This window comes from Anopheles stephensi, chromosome X (assembly GCF_013141755.1).
Source record: "Anopheles stephensi strain Indian chromosome X, UCI_ANSTEP_V1.0, whole genome shotgun sequence".
In the NCBI taxonomy this organism is placed as follows: Eukaryota; Metazoa; Arthropoda; class Insecta; order Diptera; family Culicidae; genus Anopheles; species Anopheles stephensi.
Genome location: NC_050201.1, coordinates 15,931,829 through 15,949,618, shown reverse-complemented (window position 1 = coordinate 15,949,618; position 17,790 = coordinate 15,931,829). Strand labels below are relative to the sequence as shown.

The 17,790-nt window shown below is 46.6% G+C and overlaps 3 protein-coding genes across 4 annotated transcripts; 2 read left to right on the top strand and 1 right to left on the bottom strand.

Annotated features, from left to right (window-relative positions):
* The first annotated feature begins 64 nt into the window (after positions 1 to 64).
* On the top strand, positions 65 to 1,287 carry LOC118511316 (peptidoglycan-recognition protein 2-like). The gene is made up of 3 exons (XM_036054233.1): positions 65 to 315; positions 405 to 654; positions 893 to 1,287. The coding sequence occupies exons 1-3, from the start codon at positions 246 to 248 to the stop codon at positions 1,191 to 1,193; spliced, it is 621 nt and encodes a 206-aa protein (XP_035910126.1). The 5' UTR covers positions 65 to 245; the 3' UTR covers positions 1,194 to 1,287.
* Positions 1,288 to 1,365: 78 nt separating this feature from the next.
* Positions 1,366 to 14,375, top strand: LOC118511252 (uncharacterized protein DDB_G0290301-like). Of its 2 annotated transcripts, none has more exons than XM_036054104.1 (8): positions 1,366 to 1,681; positions 2,267 to 4,697; positions 5,226 to 5,508; positions 5,593 to 5,688; positions 11,590 to 11,761; positions 11,831 to 11,992; positions 12,796 to 13,132; positions 13,202 to 14,375. In XM_036054104.1, exons 2-8 carry the CDS (start codon positions 3,275 to 3,277, stop codon positions 13,390 to 13,392), a joined length of 2,664 nt encoding a protein of 887 aa, XP_035909997.1. In that variant the 5' UTR covers positions 1,366 to 1,681; positions 2,267 to 3,274; the 3' UTR covers positions 13,393 to 14,375. The 2 variants fall into 2 exon arrangements, with proteins under 2 accessions (XP_035909997.1, XP_035910006.1); XM_036054113.1 differs by lacking the exon at positions 1,366 to 1,681 and having other exon boundaries at positions 2,075 to 2,659; positions 3,173 to 4,697.
* An 851-nt stretch (positions 14,376 to 15,226) lies between these two features.
* On the bottom strand, positions 15,227 to 16,812 carry LOC118511285 (GATA zinc finger domain-containing protein 1-like). Its single transcript, XM_036054194.1, has 2 exons — positions 15,939 to 16,812; positions 15,227 to 15,870 (listed from the first exon to the last, which is right to left on the bottom strand). Exons 1-2 carry the CDS (start codon positions 16,350 to 16,352, stop codon positions 15,478 to 15,480), a joined length of 807 nt encoding a protein of 268 aa, XP_035910087.1. The 5' UTR covers positions 16,353 to 16,812; the 3' UTR covers positions 15,227 to 15,477.
* Between the last annotated feature and the right edge of the window lie 978 nt (positions 16,813 to 17,790).

The window sequence follows — 17,790 nt, the reverse complement described above, 5'->3', positions numbered from 1 at the left end:
ACATACACTCGTTCTGATACACCGCAGTGTGATGTACGGCGAAGGTCTAGAAATTCCGGTCCTCAGTGTTGTCGTTGCTCTGATGCTGCACCAAACGCGTCCCAAAAGTGTGCACGTTCTACGGCGCTCCGCTTCGTGTATTTGTGTAATCCAACGAGATTAGACAGTGTGTGGCGATAAGACCGGTCAGTCAGTTAGAGTCTAAAAAAACAAAAACACACATTAGCAAGAAAGCATTAGAAAGAATGATGGTGTACTGGAGCATCTCACGTTACCTGCTTGTTGTGCTGTGTTACTTTCTTTCATCTTCCAATGGTTTGTATATGGAAGCGTTTTCTTATTTCGGCGTGTTTGTGCGTGTTTCAATACTCACCTTCCTTGTGTATGCTCCACACTGCACACAGTAACGATGGGGCAGGATGATGGTTCTACGGTCACCGCACCAGAACCCGTGTGCCCGAACATGGTGAAGCGGACCCAGTGGGGAGCGAACAAATCGAGCAACGTCACGTACCAGCTGAAACCGGTTGCGAACGTCATCGTGCACCACACGACGGGCGAACGTTGCACCAGCGTAACGACCTGTAAAGAGATGGTGCGGAATATACAAACCTTCCACCAGACACAGAACCGCTGGAGTGACATCGGTTACAAGTGAGAATAGCTTTCCCCCTTATTTTGTACATGTACTCCAACAAAACTGTGTCCACGCTTGTCAAGAACGTTTTAACGAATGATTGACAACGCTGCTGCTTGCTGCTGATACTACCGCTGCTACTACTACTACTACTAATACTACTACTGCTATTCTCTTCTGCTACTCGCTTTCAATCTACGTGGTTCGTCTTCTCTCTCTCTCACACATACACACGCGTATGCTCGCTCGTTCTAGCTTTCTGATCGGCACCGGTAACATATACGAGGGTATTGGTTGGCATCGGACCGGTGCGCACCTGCGGGGATACAACGACAAATCGATCGGTGTGGCCTTCCTCGGGAACTTCGACCAGGACCGACCGACGGCCCGTAGCCTCGACTTGCTCGCCCGGCTGCTGCAGTGTGGCGTCGAGACGGGTGAACTTGCTGACGACTATCGACTGTACGGTGCGCGCCAGCTCCAGGCCACCAACAGCCCGGGAAAACTGTTGTACGCCAAGCTGCAAACGTTTGACCACTGGCAGGAGGACGTATAGCAGGCAGTAGGCGTTAAGCATGGCAATACGCTCCAAACGGCAAATATGCAAACTTTCAAATAAATCCCCTAAAATCTTGTTCCCAATAACAAAAGAAGACTCTCTGGATTTATTTTAACTCATATACTATTAAACGCGTCGTTGAATCGCCATACTGCAGGTACAACTGCCATGACCGCCCGGCTCTTATCAGTACGTTGCGTTCCTTGACGTCGAAAGTAATTTGTCTACTGGTGCTTTAACTTTAAGAACATAGAACTTTCCCTGCAAGCTCAGCTTGCGTGTGCTGTAACCGTTTCGAAATTTGTTGTTGTTGTTTTACCGCCATTGCACGCACACCGTACAAAACAATTCCAGGCATTTCCAAGTATTGTGCTTGTTCGTGTCACTGTTCATTTGACGTAGATAAGTAACGCAGATAAGAGAAGAGTAGTAGTCCTTCTGCTGCTGCAACTACTTCTATTGACACTGCTGGGAAATTCGGAAAGGTATCCACGTGGCAGAAGAGATCTGATCCACCTATAAAAACTCTTTCAGTCTTTTCCAAATTGCTCCCTTGTAGTGTGTGGTGGAGTTTAAAGAATGGTTTTATGATTTTTTCTGATCTTCATATTTCACGAAGCTGTCGAAGAACCTTCACCTTCTGCCAAATTTCAGTATCGTGCGTACCTCACTTCGTCCAGAAAAAAAAACCATTATTGCCCATTGGAAATTAGGGGTTTCTTGCTCCTGTTCGAACCACATGCCGATTTCGTTTTGCATTACCCCGCTACAATCCCCGTTTCCTTCTCGGTGCCACGGATCTTTCATGCGCAACCGATTACCGATTCGATGGAGCAAGGGCTAAAAAAAGGCTACGGAAACGCAGTCACATCGTCACGGTTCACCAGACCCAGGACATCGACATCGGACAATCGTGCTCGGAACTGTATTCGCCGGGGGTGGAGGATTGAGGTTAGGCGTGGGGGAGCGTCCACGGAGTCAAATTCTGTCAAAGTGTTTCCTTTCTTTTTTTTTGGCTTTTTGTTTCGCTCATGTTTATGTGCTTGGTATTTCCCTGTTTCCATGCAAAGTACATCCATCCACACCGGGAACGGTTCATTGCGAGCGTTGGGGAGGTAAAACTGAGGGGCGAACCAAACCCGTGGCGGATGAAAAGGGACCGCAGGCAAGCAAGTGAGACGGCACGGCCGTTGGATCCTGAGCACGCTTTGCACCGGAAAAGGACGAAACGGTCTAGGACCTTATTTACCCACAGCTTCATCGAGCGGCATGCGCTTGCGTTTCCGGCAGTGTTCTTCGGCTGTACGAAGGAAGCGGATGGGAAGAACAAACCGTGCCCCTAGAACGCAAAACCCCGAGCGAACGAACTGCGCGCGAGCCCGTACACCCCACTCGTGGTGCGAGAGCACCAGCAGCAGCAGCAGCAGTGCAATAGTGTAAAAGCTGGCATCTTTCTGTCAGAGGTGGGCTCAGCTATCGATATCCTGAACCGCGGTCGTCCGAATCGTGCAAGAAATCAAGGTGCAATTTCTGTGTAAACTCAAAACCTGCTGAAAAGGAAAACAATTCTCCCCGCACTATTTCCGGAGGTTGTACAAGTGTTGTGTAAGAAAAGATCCCGCGGTGAGACAGTGTGCTGCCGTCTCTTTCGTGAGATTAAATTGCGTCGCATGTTGAAATTTCGCGAATGTAAGGATCAGCATTTTGGGAACCTCCTTTGGGAGTAGATATACGGCGTGCATAAAACCTGGTTCGTGCCACGAACCTTGAGCCTTCAATTTAAGCGGAGAAACTACGGCGAAAAACTTCCAAGAGATATGGAACCCTGGTGCTGCTGTGATTGGACGCCATCTTGGAATTGAGGATGGTGCGGCGTGGGTTCGTTTAGTACGATGTAGCATTATTACGACGACAACCTGCAATCTTTAGACATTGGTGTGGAGAGATATTGCTTTCAATAGTTTTCATTTCTGCAGCGTGCGCGTTTTGTGGACTGTGTTGTGAAATCGTCCTAGTGTCTAGTATAACACTCGAGTGTTGTGAAGCTTAAAATTCAAACCATTAATTACCGCTGCACAATGCAGCGTTCCAGCTCACTGTACGTGACTCCTAACTGCGGAGGGTCATCCGTAACAATTCCTCCGCTGCTAACCAACCTGAGCAGCAATCTGGACCAGCACCATCACCATCATCACCACCACCACCAGCAGCAGCAACAACAACACCAACATTACAGCGTCGTCACACCAATCGATACGATTACGCTCGAAGCCAACCTCCACAGTCCTACCTCTGGGCGAGGTTCTCTGAAGCGCAAACTTCCCATCTCCGAGCTGGAGGATCATTTTCCTGTCTCGGTAACGGTGGCACCGTACGCAACCCTCCCGGACACCGTCACCGTCAATGGGCCGCTGGTGACGAAGCAGCGAAAGGACATCGACACTGGCGCCGGCATTGGTGTGGAACTGCACGAGTTCCCGGCGTTCGGACAAGCGTTCCAGGGTGTGTCTGGCATTGGGCAGTTCTACGTGATTGGTCCAAACGATACGAACAACAATAATCCAGCAAATGCGCTGGGTGATGCGCATGACCCGCACCACCAACAGCTAGCGACGTACATCTACGATGTGCCCGGTGAGATAGATGCTGGTGCAGAAGATGCGGAGGTCATACCGATCAGTGAGCATCATCTAACGTCCACCGTGCTGGCGCCGGTTGTTAGTGACGTGGTGCACCACACCAACGGTATCGTGCTGACCGACATAAGCTCATCTACCTGGACCAGTACGGCGGAATTGCTCGATTTGGACAGGAAAGGGTCGTCGACATCGACCATACCTACGAACGTGCATCACCATCGCTACTCTATCGTGAGTACCGAGCATCATCATCACCAGCAGCAGCAGCAGCAGCAGCAGCTACACCAACAACATCAACAAAACAGCCATCAACAACATCACCAACAACATCACCATCATCAGCAGCAACACCCACATCTTACCTCACACCATCACCATCAGCAGCAGCAGCAGCAGCAGCAGCAGCAACAACACCATCATCACCACCACCACCAGCAATTGCTTCATGTACCGCCGATGCATACACACCATCAACCTCAGCAACAATCGACAACATCCTCCCCATCCTCTCCCAGACCTCCACCACCTCCTCCGCCTCCTCCACCACCTCCAGCGCCAACCACATCCTCAGCAAATGCCGAACATGTGCACACACATCGCAACAATCAAGATGTGAATCAACAGCAGCAGTACAGCGGTGGTGGTGGTGGTCCTACGGGTGGTAACAGTAGCCCGTACAATGGCACCAACAATCAGAGTTCGGCCAGCAACTGGTCGAATTCGGGTGAACCGTGTCGGTCCACGTCGGACGGCAGCAGTCCACGTCGTAGTGAAACGACGGCGGCGACGACGACGACGACGTCCGCCACAACAACTCCTGCCAGCGCACTCACAAATGGTATGAAGACGCCTGAACGCTTAGGTAAGATTTCGCAGGATACAGGTGTGTGAGTGTGTGAGTTCATGGAGCCAATCGAAGACTTAGAACTCTCATTATTTCATTCTTCAATTCGAACGTCTTTGCGAGCATATCAATTGCGTTAAAATGTGTAGGGTCCTAGAGCCGGAAATTAAACAGCAACACTGGCGGATACAAAAGCACAGGGAGGCAATAATGGATGCGTGGAAGTCGCGTGCGCTGTCCTTTTATTCCAATTATTCCTTACCGTTCCAAAGGGTTTCACGCATCGTCGAAGCCTCCAAACATTGGGTCAGTGATGCGTGAAATTGTTTACCAATTTAGTCAGGCTCACGCGCCTTCCAAGCGGCACACAATGTTTTGGGGCACGCGTAGGTGCTGAAAATTGAAACAATCTAGCAGACAGCTAAATGATGCAGGTTGAGCACGTTGAGAACCCTTCTCAACTCCCCGGGAGTTTGAGTTTTTTAAGGACCCTAAGCATCTCGTTTAAGGACCCTAACACACTCGTCTTCCAACTTCCGTTTCCAGCATCACAAACCCCAGACACACCAGAAGACTGCAAAAATCTGTCGTGGTTGCTCAACTTCAAGCTGGATGACATCCCGAACCTATCGCCTCGCTCCAATCGGAAGCAGCGTTCGAAAGCGTTTGCCGCCGGGACTGGACCGGGAACTGCGAGTCAGGAAGGTGTTGGCGGTGTTGGCGGTGGTGGGAGCGGTAGTTTGGGCGGCGAATCCGGCACCGTTGCTATCGAGGAAGGCGATCTGAACGTTGGGGAGAACGTTACGATCGAAAGCAGCAATGGCAAATCGTAAGTAGTGGTGTTGAGTACATTGGGCGAGAACTCATCCTAAACGATGTTTGTCTGTGCTTTGTTTTCGCTTCACACCTCCAGACCAAAGAAGCCACCATTCACGTACACCGAGCTAATAGAGTACGCACTGGAGGAGCAGGGTGATCTAACAGTAGCCGCTATCTACCAGTGGATATCGTAAGTATTGCATGTTTGAGACCTTGTGTTTACCTTTTGAGGCGGTCCCTTCCTGAGGAGGAGTTTGGAGGAGTTAAACCTACAAATAATATTAGTACCCGGACAATGAATACCACAGGTTAAACAAAGCGAACGCAAACAAGTAAACAAAAACCCGATGCCACACATTCTTCTCCCTCCTACTCCGTACAGAAAGTGAAAGCGTTATTTTAAAGATGGCGTCTTCTGAAGATAGCCTTTTTGTCATCTGCTCAGGATCATCGCTTCCGTTTTCAACATAAACGTGCTGTCAACCCCAGCAAATATCCTCACGCTGTGTAATGTTCACATCAAAATTTTACATTTTCTCGACATGTCCTATTACTAGGGCCGCCTATCACAACGGTCAAGCTCGCTCTCTGATTGGTCAGGAGATGGTATCGACCATTAGCTGGACAGTACTACCCACCTTCGATAGGCAGTTCTATATTGCGGTTTTGCTTCATGCTTCAGCGCTCCCCATGCCGTACTAATGCATCGGCAAGGATCTCCTCCTGCTCCGACTCCAGCACGTTGTGCGCAGGTCTGTGAACGTCCTTCCAAACGGAACGATAAAGAACCTCCGAAAAAAAAACGGAAGTCTTGCTTTCGTGCAGAGTGACAGAGCGAGAAATCGGTAGCACGCGTGTGGCGTGTTCCCTTTCTTTCGTCCATCCTTTTTTTCCTGCGGATTTGATGTAATAACGGTACTGGGACCCCGTAAGATCCATTTTGTTTCTTCCCCCTGACGAGGGGATATATTCACCCTTAGGTCGCCCTCGGTGATTACAACCCCTCCCGGCCCAGGCAATGCTTTAATGTACGCTTACCCGAACCGAAGGGAGAAAAACCAACAAATTTTCCATTTTCTTTTGCTCCCTTGCTTTTTTGTGTGTGTCACATTGCGCACCCTATTTGCCTGGTTGTATGACACAGTCGCTACTGGGCGTTTGCCGATAAGATTTACACGCATTCGCTACCTGTACATTTGAATGTAAAGATTCTATTTGCTATAAATTTAAACAAAATCCAAATCAATTTATTGTCGAACACTACGAAAAACTTGTCCACAACGCATTCGTTTTGAAGGTGACCATTAGTAGGACCTATACAACATCAGCATTGGGGCGGTCCGGTGGCCGAGGCGATAACGGCGCCGGTCTTCACACGGCAGGACCGGGGTTCAAATCCCACCCAGACCGCCTCCCCGTACGCAGAGCTGACTACTTTGCCACGGGTAGAATCAAGTCACTGAGAGCCAGAAATGGCAGGCCGAGACCTCTCGAGGTTGTAGTGCCAAGAAAGAAGAAGATACATCATCAGGGATCCAGGAGTCGACAAACAGGTCAAATGAAGTGAACGTAACGCTCTTCTACACCAAGGAATCGCGAGTGCATAAAATGTACGATTGTAGTATGACAGTTTGCTACACTGCCGTGTGTAATACTACTGCAGGTCGTCCATATCCCCAAAATGGTGACAAAATGGAGATAGTGTGGGTGATGACAAATGGTCGCCATTAACGAGAAACCGCATTCGTTCTCGTTCCAATAGCCTTAGCCACATGTCAACTGCCTCTTCTTCTGCTTTTTTTTTTTGCATAACAATCTCGAGAGGTCACGGCCTGCCATGTTTGACTTCCTTGACTTGATATAACGTATGTCAACAGTGGTAGTAAAATGCATTTACTATTTCGTTTGACGGCTTGGTTGAGGTGGTGTTATAGTAAGATTACTTCTACTTCTTCTTGTTCTTCTTCTGCTTTTGTCGAGTTATATCACGCTACGACACCGAAATTCAGCTTTCTGGTCAGCTCTAGTTGCGTAGACCTGCAACTGTCCCATGATAACAACTATTCTCACTACAGATGAAGGTGTCAATGGCACGTAGAATCGCTAAAATCTAAACAAAAATACAGCAATAATGCTTCTCGCAGCCCCGGATGTTCCCGGTTCAAGTTCAATCGATTGTAAATGATCCACTAGGCTTGTAATGTTGCATCCCCAACTCTCGCACGTATCTGTCATTTCCTGTATAGTCCTAATAGCAGGAAAAAAAAACGAAAACACCCCAACAGTTTAAAGCGAAATCTTTCCCTCGGTAAGGCAGGAAACACCCCTCTAGGACCTAGGGAACAGGTAGTTTCAGGTCAATTTCCATTTTATCGCTACTTTGCACACGAAACCCACCACGATGCTCCCGTTCCGGCTGAATGAACGTACGGCTAAATCCTCACCCCAAAAAACGGAACAGTCCTGCGAGAAAAATATTATACCCAAATAACTTGCACCCGACCCGCTGAATCTAGGAGTGGCCTGCCGGACCTGTTTCGTACGGATACACCCCATCCAACCGACCTCACTATATGTGGGGTTCCCGTGAAATATGGGTTCCTTATATGTAGGAACCGATCGCATGTCACCTGTTCGTTCACGAAAGCCTGCCGTGCGTTGGGCTGGGCTGGGTAGAGTAGGCCTGATACGACCCCCCGGGATGAAGGTCCTTGTCAGGTTGGGCACATTATTTTTCTATTATAGGTATCATGTGACGCGAACAATCGATGGTTTCCGGTTGATTGGCTTCCAAATCTGGTGCAGTCTTGATACAGAAATGCACGCTGGTGCAGCCCGGCGCTCTCCTGACAGGTTCCGGTAAAGAATGTCCCGGGACCCTCGTCGGATGTATGTCTGCATAATAACCACGGTACACGTTGTTCAAAGCTCTGGCGGTGGTTTACAATAACACTGAAAAACGAAGAAAAAGGTTGCACTTCCAAGTTACCTCGAACCTGACTCCCGTGTCTCCACAACAGTCTTGTACCTATGTTCCTGGCACACATTCCTTGCAACATACTCCGGAGATACGATTTGCAACTACATTGTGAATAAGACGTCCTCCAGCTTTCCTACCTAGCCTACCAGAGTCTCGAAAACGCAGTATAATCCACCATTTCAGTCCGTACCTGCTGTCCCTCAAAAGCCCCTCAGCTCCCGGTAAAGCCCGTTAAGCCATCAACGTCAATCGCAGTGGCTGATTTATAACGCTGTCATTCCATTTTTCATTTTCGCTTTTCGCCTCCACAGGCGCGCCGGTAACTCGTGTGCCGTGTCGCAAATACGATCCCCAAAGGCCCCCAAACCACCACTGCAACGGTTGGGGCCGGTAGCGTTACGCGTAAAGACTTCATTACTTCAAACTGCACACCCAAAAATCGTGCTTTTTCCTTCTGCATTGTGGAAAAGCCTGATGCTTCGTTTAGTGGTGGTACGTGCATTACACCACAGGAAGTTACCGGAATTGTGTGGATCTCTCGTTGGACGTTGAATCATTGGAGTGGGAGCGGTTTTTGGTGATGGAGCTCCTACTATGAGGCGTATGATTTATTCGCCTATTTATGACTGTACGAAGCTACGGGCATACGGGAAGAGAACGGTAGTAGCAGCAGGAAAGGTACAGGAAGGAAAGATTTATAGAGCAACCCTCTGGGCCTAATGCTAGCTTTAGACAACATGGTGGATTCGAAGGCACAACGGTTGGTACCAGTAAACAAAAAAAAAACGATTCACTGTCTGTCTACAAAATATGTCTTTATCTCCCTTTTAAGATAATTTCAGATCAAATGAGACTCTCTCGGTGGCCATCTTTTTTCACCTACTGCAAATAGGGTATCCTTTAATGGAACGACATTCTAATGATACTCCATTTTGTTGAAGCTCGTTTGTCCTGCATTGTGACAGGATGAATCGATGTCATTCATGTGCTCATTAGTCCCCCAAACACAATGGAGTAGCCCCGATAATGTAATTAGTCCTCAATGGCCAGAATTACCAACATGAAAGAAAGGTTACTATTCATTCTTTCTTACAAACACTATTGTACGGACATAGAAGCGAAGTCATAATTTCATGACATTGCACAACGTCCACTGATAGCGCAACAGAAAGCATTCCATGCTCCTAACGAAAAATCGATTTGATCGATTAATACTCCCTCACACACACATACACAGAGAAGAAGCGACTCTGCAGCAGGTGAAATAGCCCGTGCCCGTCCACAAAATGGCGGGGATGGGCCTCTAAGATTTTCGAGGCAAGACAAAATTGTCGCTCTTTGTGCCATGTTGAATTCTACTCCATTGGGGGGTAGAACCACCGATCGAACGCTCTAATGGACATTACGGGGCGTTCTTTGCCTAGCTATGGCTTCCTTTTTTTCTCTTCGACTGGTGTCAGTCGGTAGAAGCTTCTTGTGGGTGCTGGAACAGTGCAGACGGGACGCTCGGAAAGAAGCAACTGTCATCAAGGTCTGGAGGGGTTTGTCCGAAAGGGGCTATGTTCAAAGACGCCTACAGGCAAAGCAAAACAAAAAAACATTGGACGAGCTCTCTGTACATCGCAAGGTACCCCAAATTGCAAACGAGCCCCGGAAAACCCAAAATAGACAAAAAGAATCTCACACACAGGCACAGAAATCAGCGAACCGCCGTCGCACCGTTCAGCGCAAATGTCAAACGGAGTGGAGCAAGGTTTTGCACCCTGGGAGGATGTGCCAATCTTATCGAAGAACAGCCATAACAGGCCGGCTGGAGTATAGGAGTAAGAGCGAAACGGCACACAAAAGAGTGGGACAAGTAGCATCCTCGCAGCAGAAGAAAGTTGGAAATTGAAAAGGGTGAGGAGGTCCCTCAGGTGGTAATGTTGAGGGACTCAACAACAGCAACAACAACAACCAAAAAAAAAGGCAAAGAAGTTAAAGCAAGGTGAAGAAAGTAGAATGAAATGAATGTTTGTTTTTGTGCTAGTATTGGCGATTAATGTCGATGGCTGGTGTAGTAGTGCCGGTAGAAACTAGCTCGAACGCAATCGATGAGCACCGCCGACGCAAGACGCTAGAAGAAAATATTTTAGAATTCAGCTTAAGGATTCTAGCTATCAAAAGCGACATCGTCCTTCAACTGCAGGCAGGATACGGTACAGCGCTAGCTCCTCCATTACTAGTATTTACACTACTCACCTGTCAAAATCAGCACCGTCTTTCAGCACAGTCTGTAAAACTGTCTCTGGAAAAGGTTTCCCAGGAGCTGCATTACAGAGGTTCTCTCCACTATGCTAAAACCTGCTATCTCTTGCTCTCTCGCCATATCTCCAATGTTGACAGTTGCACGCAACACCTAGAATGATTAATTCACTGCCAACGTCAACAGTGTAACGTGGGTGCGTAGGTGCGCGTCGTGTAGATGGGAGGGGAGATGCGGTCCGTACCATACCAACAATAGGTTCGGGCGGTAGGCTCGGACCCGTGGCGCAGGTGCGTTTCTGACATTCGGTATGCTCGCAAAAGCGTAATTAAAACCAACTATATATGGGGAGGACAGAGCACGGCGCAATAAAATTGCATCCATACCCGCGGCATTCACCGCGTTGAGAAACGGTATCGCTTACCGATGGAAAAACAAAACCCATTGAACCGTGTAATCATTTCCACGGCATGCACGGTGACCCATCGCAAACCGGTGGCACCCTGCGTTCACCACGGTTCACCGACGTTCGCTCGGAAGCTCGGAACTTTAATTTAGTATCATATGTTTTCCTACCCCCCCGACACAACACCCACGTTGAACGCGGGAACGTCCCCAGCGGATCATCAAGCTCGACAGGTGACATGATCATGACACACACACACACATACAGAACGGAGCACTTACGGCACGTTTGACGGGTAAAAGGGTGACTGCTTCCGGTCACCGATATTGAACAAATTTAATGGCTCATGGGTTTTTTCCCGTTTCTTATTCTTCCTTAACTCTCTCTCTCGCTCTCTCTTTCTCTCTCTCTCTCTAACTCTGTTTCAATTTTTTCATCTTGTGCAACACGTGCCATGTAGTGATCACTTCCCGTACTACAAATCGCATGACGACCGCTGGAAGAACTCCGTCCGCCATAACTTGTCGATTAATCCACACTTTCGCAAGGGTCGCAAATCGTCGCACGGTTCCGGCCACCTATGGACAATCTCTAGCCGCAACTCGGAGGACAATTTTCTCGCCTGGGAGCATGTACGTATCGGCAGCGGTCAAAACAGACAGACAGCCCGTCACAATTAGCATTTCTTTCTCCTGTCGCAGAAAAAGCAACGCTTTGAATGGTTTTTCAAGATGGAAGCGAATGCGCGTATGCGCGAGGTGGGGACGAACGATACGATGACGGATGCGGAGGTTGCAGCAGCGACAGCCAGTCTGGCACAGTACGTGCCCAAATCGCCAACCACAGGCTCACCGGTGAATCAGGTAACTAGTACTCGCATTCTCTCATTTAAGAAACTAGCTTTTGTATTAGTATTTATTTAATCCGCTCAGTTTGAAAGTCACAACATCTAACGATTGCCCTGATACACGCGTCTTCTGCGTCGTCTTGTATACTCGCTTATACCTTGCTCTTGTAAACTTCAGCAGAAGAACTTTAGACATTCGCCCTTAGCGCAGACTTAGCTCGTCAAGATTCTAGCACTCCTCAATAGCACTCTGTAGTATTACATTCTTCTTCCTTAGCACTACAACCTCGAAAGGTGTCGGCCTACCATTACTGGCTTTCTGTGGTTTGATTTTCCTTGTTTTTTTTTTTTATTCATGAAGAACGGCCTGGCCGTATTGCTTTGATTTTCCTTGTAGCTGGGTACTTAGTTCTGTGTACGGGAAGACCTGAACCCTGGTCTTGTCGTGTGAAGACCGGTGATCGCTCCAATAGTATTATTACTCTTTAAAAATTATGCAGGCTCGATTCAAATCCATTGATAAAAGGAATACCCCATAATTCTGTCATAGCTTTGTAAAGAGGCGAATGAGGCTCAGAGACTCAAAGCCTTTGTACATAAACGATCCAGCCTCAGCGAATTCGATTCGAAGCTCGGCGAATGAAGTTTGTGCTGAGGGCAATTGTTGAATTTAATGTATGTATAGTAATGTATATATGTAGCTTGACCTGATCCTTGAAGTTTCTCTTGAACTATCTTATCATTGGAGTCTCTGAGTTCCATGATATCTGCAACATGACGACGTTCGATAACTCTACCTCCACCTCGTACCGTTCACAGTGTATGGAAACAATGAATCCCGCTACGTCCGAACAACATCGTCAGCATCTGTCCCACACGATGCAGCAGCAGCAACCACATCAACAGCAGCAACAACATCAGCAGCATCAACAGCATCACCATCACCATCATCCACAGCAGCAGATAACTGCGACGTACCATGAGGCCCAAACACTGTACGCAGACATCATCACCAGTGCACAGTTTAAGGTGACAGCTAGGACGGAAGAGATCAAACATCCGGACGACGACACCTTCAACGGTTTGCGACGTGGAGGTGATATCCAGATAGATCGGCCAACGCAAACGATCCAGACGTACGAGATGCTAGATTCTGGTAGGTGCCCAGAACTTCGGTCAACATTGCCCTTCGTTTGTGCTTATTCCTTTTCTCATCCGCCTACAGCGGAGTACAATATTGCCGACTACCTGAACCCGGTACCGAAGGAGGAAATCGTGCAGGAGTGTGGGCTGCGTTCGGTGGCACTCGATCCGGCCGAGCTCGGTATCAACATCCCGTCCGCCACCGGACAGGACGATGACATACTATTCGATGACTTCAATCTCAACTACTTCGGCAACAACATCATGACCTGACGACGTGCTACATCATCACAGCAACTACTGCAGGAGCAACATCCAGCAACCGTACTGGTTGCTCCACTGCTCGAGCCAGTCTTTGCACCGCTACCGATTGACGGTACCGTGCAGCAGATCGTCGCCATGATACCGACCACCCTGGTGACTCCAACGATTACCGTCAGTACGACACAGGAATCGATCCCTGGTGATAACGATTCACCAACCAAGTCAGGACCTATCTAACTCTTCTGCCCTCCAAAAAATCTTTACACCAACTCTGCATGCGTTTATAGGATCCAAATGGAGCTGATGGCATGAAACGCTGGACACTAGTCATGGAGGAGTACCTTATAATCTTATTAGTTTGTGCCATACTCAAGCCCAGTTAGTTTTAGCGTATTTGGGTTAATGAAAAACTCTAGCATAATGTTGTGTGTGTGTGTCAGTGTGTTTGTGTGTGTATGCGCGTGTGTGTACGTGTGCGTGTGTGTGCAATTAGGTTCAGTTAACGGATAGAAGAATGGATCCTATCAAATCTTCGAGAAGCCCCACAAGAATTGGGACTTTTTCATCCAAAAATTGATTGGTTTCTTCTGTTGATCTTTGCAATTTTTGTTTTGTCTATCTCTTTCTCGCTCACTCGCTCTTTAGTCAATGTAACATTTTATCACCAAACGAGCAAAAACAAAATGTCCCAGGATAGTGATGTGGTAATAGTGTAAGCTTACACACAGGAACAATCAACGTCCATGATGGCGTTTATCCAGAGCACACGGTCATAATGAAAGAAATCTACCGGCGGTAAGCTACTTAAATGAGGCAAAAAAAACTTACCACTAAAAAACCCATTCGTGCCATTGTAATCACTTCTGTCACATCTTATCTTTAGACAAACACACACGCACACACCCATACTGTTTCGTAATAATACTGTTCCGGATTCGTATTTCTACCGAGTTTAACTACTATTAAATACTACCTAGTGAATCAACAATCCATTCAACTTGTTCTTTTTTTTTCTTTTGTTTATATCTAGAGTAAAACGCAACCAAATTTGTCGTTTTACTCATGTGGGGTAATGTAATCGTTTTTAGCCAGCAGTTTTTGTTTTCTTGGTCGACTTTTTTTCGATATGATAGCTGAGCCTTTTTTTGTGGTTAAAATTCCATAATTCAGAAGGAATATAAACGATATACTTATAAAGAATGTGTAATAAAATTTTATTTCTTTGCTATCAAATGAAAGAAACTATTTTTATCTTTTGCGAAAAACGTGGTTTCATTTCAAATTTCCGTTACAAAAATTTCGCCGTGAAATTACATATGAAATATTTCAATACCGCTTGATCAGCGAAATATTTCATGTTGTGGCGAATCATGTAAGATTTTTTTTTTTGAGAAACGAATCGTTAAGCTACTTATTTGACTCTTGGTATGCTGAAAATTAAATTTAATATTTCTCCTCAAGCACCTTCTAGTCATGATAGAAATTTAAGTGTTGAACACCGATTTTTGTCACAGTATCGCGGACGCCAGTGATTTGTAAATCATTTTGGCTTTGGGTGACCGCGTAGAAACAGTTGATGTATTTCTATTTAAAAAATATACATTTTATTATAAGGGATACAATCCAGTAACCCACTATCCAGAATGTAGCAAAACTGATGAGAAAAACCGAGGCTTTACTTTCTGTTTTTGCCGTACTGAAACTTTGATCCAAGGATCAAAGACATCCACCGAAACGATGAAGAATGTCTTGGACAAGATATCGGTTGTTATACAATATGTCGCTGTTCCTGTGACAGTCGCTCAGGGTGAGCGTAGGGAGGCCAATGCGAAAAAAAAATCTTTATCACGAAGAGCGTGTTACCACGTTATAATTTTCTTATTCCAGAAACTCGAATTTCTATACAATAATGAATGTTTAAGGATGAACAATATGTGCAGGATGTATTGGTTAGCTAAGATAAAAAAGTAAATTTTAATGCCACGAAAAAATTCTAACTCAATCAGTTCAGTTTTACAAGTTAACCAATTATCGAATCTTACCTGTACCTAACCTACTAGTGCGCTTCGTTTCCTCTAGCTTAAAATTACCATTTCAATGTGCCGAACGTTCACCGTAGTGCAGATGACATATGTTTGTCCACTCGTACTCCGGCACCTCCGTCGACCGCCCATCTCGTTTCACCGGTCCGTACACGTTTGGCCGTGGGAAGGGATGCTGGCGGTTGAAGAAATACCCGTTCGGTGCATGCATAACGAAACGCATCTGGTCCAAATCCCGCAGCTCATCCTCGTCCGGTCCGATGTGGTACGTGGCCGGATCGAAACCTTCGTTCGGTGGTGGGCTTGCATCTGTCGGGATCAACCACGTCAGCACGGCACTTTTCTCATTAAACACGTCCGCAACGAGGCCACGAATTTGTGCGTAGTATGTGTTTTCCTGCATATCGATTAGCGACACAATATCACCAATCTCATACCAGAAGTTCTACCCCAACAAAACAAGATGCTTTCATTACACCAAAGGAAATATAAAACAAACACACAAACACTTACATTGTGAAACAGCTTTGGAACCGATTTCGGGCGCGTTGTCTCGTCGGTAAATTTGAGCTTCATGCCCACCTTTCTTGGCTTGCTGCGGATCGGTTTCTTGAGCACGTTGCGTACCTGTTGCGTCTCGGCCCGTTTGCCGACCTTGTTCGGTTTGGGTATGAATGCTGGTTTCGCAAACACCGCATCATCGGCCGGATTGCTCGTTACTGATACGCTGGAGATGAAAGTTTCCGTCTTGTATGCATGACCGCTCGGACCGGCCGCATCTGATTCCGACGCTTCCTGTAGCGGTTCCAACGGTGGATTGCACTGAAGGTCATAGCAATCGTCACATAACGCTCTTCTATCGAGCGTTACCCATTTCGACGACACGTTCGTTCCGCATAGAGAGCATTTTTTATTCTTCGGTGCCATATTGTTTGGCCGTCTTTGTTGGCTTTATGTCACAGCGTCCGAATATATTCACATATATTTACTAGCTTGCCGTACCGTACGATGTAAAATAGTGTTTCCGTCTTGGAAAGAGTCCACACTCGCTGCCTTAAAACATACTATAACTTGAAACGCCGTATGTTGAAACCCTATTCACTAGCAGCATCGGCCGACTTCAGCAAATATCGGTCAATTAATATAATATTTAGGCCTTCCTAAATGAAATACATCTGCTTGCTAACAGTTTACTGTGAATATTATCTTCTCGAATCCCTCGCTAAGCTATGCGTGTGATTATTTTCAAGCTCTTTCTTGCTTGTGTGATTGTGTGCTTTGTTTACATACAATCAGGCCGCTCGCTGTCAAACTTGTCAGCGCATAAGAAATACCACAGTTTATTTGTCATTACCACAGTATAACACGGTTACGTTGATATACATTCAAAATGATCGTTAGGCTGGGCTGGGTGGCAGAAAATTTGTACTGAATGAATAATATTGAATCAATAAAATTCAGCTCCGACTGCCCAAAACATCTCTACTTTCAATATCTGATGCGGCAAATGAAGACGCCTGTATCAGTATTGTGCACAAATAATTTATAGTTTTGAGATTCGAATAGTAGAGAGTTTTGACAATTCTTTTCACGGTCTATTGCAGGTTTTTTTTACTCTCCAAACATATGTAAAAACTCTCGGCGATTTAAATCTCTCTGGCAACTAGCAACTTCCTCAGAGTAAATTTAAATAAAACGACTGTCACAAGAGTTGTTAAAAAAATAGAACCCCGATAGTGAAGGAGAGACAGTAAACTTCTTCTGCTTCTTCCTTGTCACTACAACCTTGAGAGGTCTCGGCCTGCCATTTCTGACTTTCTGTGACTTCACTTTACCCGTAGTAAAGTACCGGCCGTAATCGCATCGGCCACCGGGCCCACAGTAATATTATTGATTGAAAATAAAAGATATTCTCTTCGCTAGACTATGTTGAAACTGTACACAGGTTTAGCCCTGATACAAGTAACAACAAGTAAAATGAAGCCAGTAAAAGGAAGAGACCTGTCGAGAAGAAGTCCCAAATACTGTACAAAACATTCTACTACCATTCCCTTGGGACATTAACTCTATCCATACTTGACAAATTTTGCTTACACACGTTGGTAAGGAAGATTTTCAGAGTAGATTTTTAGCCCCATTGCTATGAAATGATATTCGAAGAACGGCTGTAATTCCGATCTCTACGAGCTGTACGGTGCTTTTGTTCAGCGAAATAGACACGCAAGGCTCTGGTGAGTTGGTCATGTCATTAGTCTGATATCGGACGACCCAAGACTGTGAAGTCTTTTAAGGTCTTAGAAAGGCAGGCGACCCCAGTACTGGCTAGGGACCCTGGGACGCCCCAATGCACTTCCAGTACGCGTTC

Bases quoted from the DNA above. Each gene is read 5' to 3' on its own strand.
- LOC118511252 (XM_036054104.1), top strand. From the start codon at position 3,275: ATGCAGCGTTCCAGCTCACTGTACGTGACTCCTAACTGCGGAGGGTCA. The intron at 11,762-11,830 runs GTACGTATCGGC...CTCCTGTCGCAG, and splicing joins ATTTTCTCGCCTGGGAGCAT to AAAAAGCAACGCTTTGAATG. The intron at 11,993-12,795 runs GTAACTAGTACT...TACCGTTCACAG, and splicing joins CAGGCTCACCGGTGAATCAG to TGTATGGAAACAATGAATCC.
- LOC118511316 (XM_036054233.1), top strand. From the start codon at position 246: ATGATGGTGTACTGGAGCATCTCACGTTACCTGCTTGTTGTGCTGTGT. The intron at 316-404 runs GTTTGTATATGG...CACTGCACACAG, and splicing joins CTTTCTTTCATCTTCCAATG to TAACGATGGGGCAGGATGAT. The intron at 655-892 runs GTGAGAATAGCT...CGCTCGTTCTAG, and splicing joins TGGAGTGACATCGGTTACAA to CTTTCTGATCGGCACCGGTA.
- LOC118511285 (XM_036054194.1), bottom strand. From the start codon at position 16,352: ATGGCACCGAAGAATAAAAAATGCTCTCTATGCGGAACGAACGTGTCG. The intron at 15,871-15,938 runs GTAAGTGTTTGT...TTGTTGGGGTAG, and splicing joins TTCCAAAGCTGTTTCACAAT to AACTTCTGGTATGAGATTGG.